At 45.1% G+C, this 6,762-nt stretch overlaps 2 protein-coding genes and 1 long non-coding RNA gene across 3 annotated transcripts in view; 1 reads left to right on the top strand and 2 right to left on the bottom strand.

Annotated features, from left to right (window-relative positions):
- LOC119270501 overlaps positions 1-613 on the bottom strand; it is a 2,518-nt gene extending 1,905 nt beyond the window's left edge. The window contains exon 1 of the long non-coding RNA XR_005134154.1: positions 483-613. This is a non-coding gene — a long non-coding RNA (uncharacterized LOC119270501). The remainder of the gene's footprint in view (positions 1-482) is intronic.
- On the top strand, positions 483-2,773 carry LOC119270490 (E3 ubiquitin-protein ligase AIRP2-like). The gene is made up of 4 exons (XM_037552497.1): positions 483-658; positions 737-803; positions 898-1,132; positions 2,180-2,773. Exons 1-4 carry the CDS (start codon positions 551-553, stop codon positions 2,388-2,390), a joined length of 621 nt encoding a protein of 206 aa, XP_037408394.1. The 5' UTR covers positions 483-550; the 3' UTR covers positions 2,391-2,773.
- A 1,066-nt stretch (positions 2,774-3,839) lies between these two features.
- On the bottom strand, positions 3,840-4,937 carry LOC119285619 (putative [ribosomal protein S18]-alanine N-acetyltransferase). The gene is made up of 2 exons (XM_037564972.1): positions 4,368-4,937; positions 3,840-4,263 (listed from the first exon to the last, which is right to left on the bottom strand). Exons 1-2 carry the CDS (start codon positions 4,624-4,626, stop codon positions 4,043-4,045), a joined length of 480 nt encoding a protein of 159 aa, XP_037420869.1. The 5' UTR covers positions 4,627-4,937; the 3' UTR covers positions 3,840-4,042.
- Between the last annotated feature and the right edge of the window lie 1,825 nt (positions 4,938-6,762).

Below are 6,762 nucleotides of genomic sequence, written 5' to 3'. Positions count from 1 at the left end.
GATTCCGACGCCCCGTCTCCGAATTTCGCCCCAAATTTGCCTGCTCGCCGCCCGCTCTCCCCTTCCTCGGTGGGAGGGATCGGCCCATGGGTTTCCGTGGGGCTCGTGGGACGCCTCGAGCGTCCGCCGCGACCGAGCAATGCGGCCTGCGAGATCGATCGACCGACCGACCGATCGGTGGGTGGGTGGGTGGGTGAACCGCGCGTCGGCGCCTCCGGTTCCTCAGGCGGAATTCATAGCGGGGGTTGGTCTGGCATGGCAGTCATTTAGACTGGCATTATTATCATTATCCGTGTGCCCACGGGCGGTGGCATGGTGGCAGATCAGCAGCGGGAGGAGGAAGAGATCACATGTGTTCCCCATGTCATATTAAAACACTCTGCCCCATGTGTTTGCGTTCTAAATTATGCTAATCCTTTAGACGAAAAGGGGGAGGATAAGGCAGCTAGTGCGATTCAGGGCAAGGGAGTGGGATCTCTGACCTCAAGTGATCTATCTGACGTGCAGGGCGACTGAATTTCCGCGGGAGTACGATGGGGCGTGCCTGCAGATGCGGCTGTCGTTTAGCCCCGCCGCGCACATATTCCTCTTCCTGGTGCAGTGGACGGACTGCAGCCTCGCTGGGGCTCTCGGATTGATGAGGATCCTCATATACAAGGTTCCGTTGCTTGTTCAACCTCATCATGGCTGTTGGTTCGCTGCTCGTGCTTTAATGAGATTGTAGCTCGTCCTGCAGGTCTACGTCGATGGCACAACCACCATGTCGACCCATGAGAGGAAAGCCAGCATCAAGGAATTCTATGGTATGAGATGAGTTCCTTGTTACTTTAGCCGAAGGTCTGACTATGCTGCTTGTATACTGATTGTACTGTTTTATTGACTGGAATTGTTATACAGCTGTAATATTTCCTTCTTTGCTGCAACTGCAAAGAGGGATCACTGATATGGAGGACAAGAAGCAGAAGGCCGTGTGTATGGAGAGGTACAGAAGGAGAGATGAAGACGAAACAAGCAGCTTATCTGATGTTGATGCTGAGAGGGAGGAGGAATGTGGGATCTGCATGGAGATGAACAGCAAAGTTGTGTTGCCCAACTGCACACATGCGATGTGTCTCAGATGCTATCAGGACTGGTATGCACAAACTTTCAGCTTCTCCCCATGCGTTTCGTGTGATTGCATTTCAGTGGCGTATAACCCTCCCACACCCTACCAAACATTGAGGCGTTGATAATGTGGCTTTATAGATAGGTTTTCGCCTCTCTCTAGTGCCTCGTGTTATGTATGTTGGCTACACTCCCTATTATCCTTCTGTCGCATGGATGTCTCTTGAGAATAATGGAAGTTTACACCCCACAAAACCAAATGTGGAGCTGTTTATAGCGTTGACTTGTGGATAAGCTTATGCCTCATTTTCAGGTTGCTTCTCCACATTCCTGTTCTTATAGCCTTATACACAATATCAAGCCTTCTAAATATGGCATCATTTTGATTTCGAGTGGCTAAACAGAACAGGAATAGTACTTTCTGAATGATGCAGCAATTTTTGTTATGTATCTCCATTACTATGGGTTCCATCATAGATTCCTGAAATGAGCAACACCCTACAAAGTGGATGTCCAATTTGCAAACTGCGGATAGTCTAAAAATGCATTGACTGACGACTTGAGACTTCCCTGAACTGTATTCTGTTGTTCTTTGCTCTGAACAACATAACTATGTATTTTATTGAGCACTGACTGTTCTATTAGTTTTTGGTCCAGTTTGTGTACATGCTTTTTGTGCACCATCTGTGTAATCCAGACAGTGTGCTTTGTCAATTAATTAGGGATATGATAGTGTAGGCTTAGGTCGTACTTACATTTACTTTAGCTGGCCATTCACTAGTTAGACGCTGTGTGGGTTCTGCAGATCAACGTAGTTTCATGTTTTTGAAAACGCTTATAGTGCCATGTGGTGATTCATGTGTTTACTGTATCAGTTGTTTAACAACTTCCACGTGGTGTTCCTACAATAGATATGATCTATTTTCTTTTCTTGCAGCCCATGAACAGCTTATCTGGCAGCATAACATGGAATGTTCTCCTATACTTCTGGAGCTGCCATGTAGTTACGACCGTTACAACGTCTGTTTGTTGTTCCAAAACAATGCTTTAACAGAAAATTTATTGTATATTGCAGGAACTCGAGGTCACAGTCCTGCCCATTCTGCCGCGACAACTTGAAGAAGACTGACCCTGGTGACTTGTGGATTTACGTCGAGGACGACGACGTGGTCGACATGGAGACAGTATCAAGAGAGAACCTCAGACGGCTGTTCATGTACATAAACAAGCTCCCTCTGATCGTGCCTGATGTCATCTTCAGTGTCTACGATTCCCACATAAAATGAATGGTGCGGCACTCCCCTTATCAAGGTCCTCAGCCAAGTGCCCAGCTCCTTTTAATCTATTTGGGAAGCTCCCCCAAGCTCTCTGGTTTCCATGCCTGTACCCAAGCCCTTCGAAGTGCCTGAACTGTCGCATTTGTAGTCGCAAACCTTTTGTTTGTGCTTTAGATCTTATTTAGTGCGTACCTGCATGCTTAAGCTAAGCATATCCAGCCAGTTTGTATATATCTCACATGGCTCTGTTAATAGAGAACTGTAGCTGGCCCCAAATGGAGGCGGTGCTGTTTAATATCCTCCCATGTTTCCCCCCTTTGTATAACTGTCTTCAGGTTTGAGCACTGAAGCTGGTACTTGTTTCTTAAGATTATTCTTCGCAGTTTGCATCTGTAATTTTCATGCTATAAAATTATATTACTAAAGTTGTACTACTCCCTCCGTCACGGTTTAGAAGGCGCGCTTGAAAATTCTTTAGGACCTAGTTGCTTATCTATTGGTTGCGGAATGGACTAAAAAATAGCATTCATACTAAGCGTGCATATAAAAGTAGTACTAAATAGCTACTAGAAATAAATGCAATGCGCCCTAAACATTGTCTATTGTGAAAACGCACGCAAATTTAACTGTGTTTTTAAACTGTGACGAAGAGAGTACTAAAGCTGTGACAATTAATATGGACAGGAGAGAGTACTAATTAATGCTTGTGAAATTGACATACTCCCTCCTTTCTGGTTTATAGGGCTTATCTTAAAATTTTAATTTCTCCATTTCATAAGGCTTAATTTGGTTGTTTTTCATCACATATTCAGATTCTAAGGTGCATTAAATCATTGCATGTAAGAATTAAGAGAAAATTAATCAATGCATGTATTTTATGCATGCATGCGTTGCAATTAATGCATTCATAAACATAATTTTTTAGAAAAACAAGAGTATTAGTTAGGTACTTTTGCAAACTACAAAAAGTATTTCACCACTCATCATCTACCTTGATTTGTGAAATTTTTAAATTGAGCCTTATAAATCGAAAAAAAAAGAGTAACAATAAGAAGTTGCATTAAATCATATTCTCTTGCTGCAAAGTGATAATACTACAGCGAAGTTGGCCGACTACTTCCAATGCATTGGCACTTACATAAAGTGCTAAACATATTGAAAACTTTAACAACTAAAACCCTCAATGCATAGGTGCTTAACTTGTTGGTGCTAAGCATCCATTTAATGATTTTGCAAATAAAATTCTTCATTCATTGATGGGATTGTTTCATTTAAGTCTATTGCCTAGGTTTTCGCGCTTAGCATTGTTTCTTTCTGGATCGCCATCCTCATCTCTCTCGTCTTAATTACCTTGTCACATCAGTTTTTTGCCTACATAGCAGTCTTAGCACCTATACAGGATGGAACATTAGGAGGGACCTTAGCAACAATATTTGCATTTGGTAATATCTGTTAGTCTGAAACTGCAACATCATAAATGAGCAATACATCCGCAGATTTTTACCGAGATACTGTTATTTGGGGCCATTTGGAGCGCAGACATTTCACAGTAAATAAGTTCAACTCTCATGTAAATTCAGAAGAAGAAGAAAACAATTTGAACTCAACAACAGCACAATCGGCGGAGTGAAGAAGCCTTGATGCTCCGATCCTGATGATTTCTAGAGATCCATGTACATCCGGTAAGCATTCCTCTGTGCGGAGTAGTAGCCCTCGATGGTGGCGTCCACCTGGAACCCGGCCTTCCGGTAAAGCGCCACCGCGGCCGTCCTCGCCGGGTCGACGTGGAGGGACACCCGCTGGACCCGCCTCCTCCGGCACTTCTCGACGGCGGCCTGCAGGAGCGCCTCGCCGAGGCCCTGCCTCCGGCAGCTCTCCTTCACTGCACGCACGCACGCGCCAAAAGTTCAGACCAAAAGCTTGCGGCGACTCTGAGTACGGAGTTTCGACCGGGCGGGGTGATAAAAGTCAGTGCGGGAGGCTCACCGGCGAGTTTGGTGATGGAGGCGCAGAGGGAGGTGGCGCAGGTGTACATGGCGTAGCCGGCGACCTCCTCGTCGTCGCCGACGCCGGACGTCGAGTAGATCAGGCCGGTGTTCCGGCGCTTGAGCTCGTCGTGGAACGAGCGCGCCAGCGACTCGTGCTTCGGGAAGATCCTCTTCTCCAGCCGCATGATGTCGTCGATGACGCGGCCGGCGCGCTCGTGTGAAGGGTCCAACTCGAGGATCGTGGCCGCGGCCGCCATGGCTCTTCACGGACGGGGCGAGCGAACGTGGAGCTCTCTTTTGCAATTCCCCCCTGCTTCTTCCCCGATTAGAAAATCAGTAGACCTAGCACCAAAAAGGGTAATTGCTTGGACAGACTATATCAGTAATTTTGACAAGCAACTTCTGAACTTTTTTGTTTTTGAAAAACTTCAGAACATTGTTCATGTGTACCTCGTGGGTGAATTTGCAAAATCCCTGCGAGGTGTACCCACCAGTTGGATCATCATTGTGACCTTCTTCTCCATTTTTTTCATGGAAATGATATTTATTCATCAAGGCATAAGGTTATGACAATCGGCAGCCACGATGCTAGTGATTTCCTCCGGTGTATTACACAACCAACAAGCAGTGCGCTCTTTTTTTTTGAGCATCAATACAGACACAAGCGCTCATATACACGTGCATACGCTCATCCCTATGAACGCACACACGCACACCCTACCCATATAAGCAGCTCCGAGAGACTGAGCCGGCATATCATCTTGAGATTTACGAAGTTATCGTAGGCGCCTCGTCGTCGACGGGAACGTCTCCTCCCACTGAAAGCGCATCGTCGGAAATCCTGAAATAAATCCAAGAATAATGCAAGCACCAGGATTTGAACCTTAGTGGGTTGGGGATACCACTGTCCACCTAACCAACTCAACCACAGGTTGATTCGCTCTTGCAATGTACCCGGAGAGGCAATGCTATGACCGGCTACATTACCTTCACGCTTAACCTTTTCTAACCGACAACAGTGATCTAATCTCCAGAACATGATGTGCAATTGTGCATGCATCGACCGGTCCTTTCTCGGCTTCTCGATCATCTAGATCGGTTCAGCACAATCATTTTTTACCATGAAGTTGAGCTCCGTCCAGCTCAAGGCGAGGTAGATTCCTTCCCGGATTGCAGCAAGCTCGGCCTCAAGTGTATTGTTACAAAAACTCGACGACCTGATTGCTGCAAAAATAACCACGCAAGCATGGTCTCTGCATGTGATCTTCTTTTGAGGGAAATCATGCTTATCTCATTTTAGGAAATCATTATGATTTTCTTTTAGCAAAACTGGTGCAGATTCAACACGTTGTTTTATATGCTAAGTATTGTTTTTTATTTTCCAATGAGTGGTATGAAAGGAATTTGGCGGGACTGGATTCTGAAAAAAAACATATTTCTTTGGCAGGTGGCCAAGAATCGGATATCGAGTGGTAACTAGGTTATTATGTCTTATCAGGCACGGGGCAGATGATGGCAAATGTGTGTGGTGTGGCCTTGACTAAAACTGCGACCACATTCTCTTATGTATTGTGGCTAGAATTGCATGGAGTGTACTGAGGGAGGCTGTTGGTTGTGGTTGGAATCCGTCTGGTTTCATGGCTTCTATTGCCTTGTCCAGGGATCAAGAGGGAAGGATCGTATGTTGGCTTGGGTGAAGTTCGGCGCGCTAGCTTGGATGGTACAGACAACTCATAATAAAGCGCTTATAGAAGGAAAGTTGCTTCCGCATTTGGTGGACTTGATGTACAAGTTGGTGGTGCTTTTGCAGCTATGGAAGTTGTTGGCGATACCCAAGGATCAGACGCAGGTGGATCAACTTATCACCAGGCTGCGTGCAAGATGCATTGAGTTAAAACGACCTACGAGGAGGGACATCGCCAACTAGGGAGCCGCCTACCCGCCCGTCGCTCGCTTTGAGTGGCTGTATATCTATCTTCGTCGCTTTGCGGGCACTGTGTCACTATGCTTGGTCCTCGTGGCCATGTGTCGTACTATCTACTTTTTCTTTTTCTATGTTCCTCGAACATTTGCTGAACTTATAAGGGCCGCATTTTAAGGCCGGACATGTGCCTCTCTAAAAAGGTATACAAATATACACCTTCACTTTGAAATTATAATTTTGCCCTAAGTCACTCTTCTTGAAGTTTGATAAAGTAACATTGAAATATATTTGCATCCACATCAATGTAGTTTTGTTAGTTTTGGAATAAAACATGATATCATAGATATTAACATTTTATTTTTACATATTTGACCAAATACGGAGGAACTTTACAAGACAAAACTATACCTTATATATTTTTTGAATGGTGGAAGTATGTGTGAGATCTTAATTGATCATAATTTTTATC

Source organism: Triticum dicoccoides, chromosome 1A, assembly GCF_002162155.2.
Source record: "Triticum dicoccoides isolate Atlit2015 ecotype Zavitan chromosome 1A, WEW_v2.0, whole genome shotgun sequence".
In the NCBI taxonomy this organism is placed as follows: domain Eukaryota; kingdom Viridiplantae; phylum Streptophyta; class Magnoliopsida; order Poales; family Poaceae; genus Triticum; species Triticum dicoccoides.
This window is presented reverse-complemented; position numbering and strand designations above follow the sequence as displayed.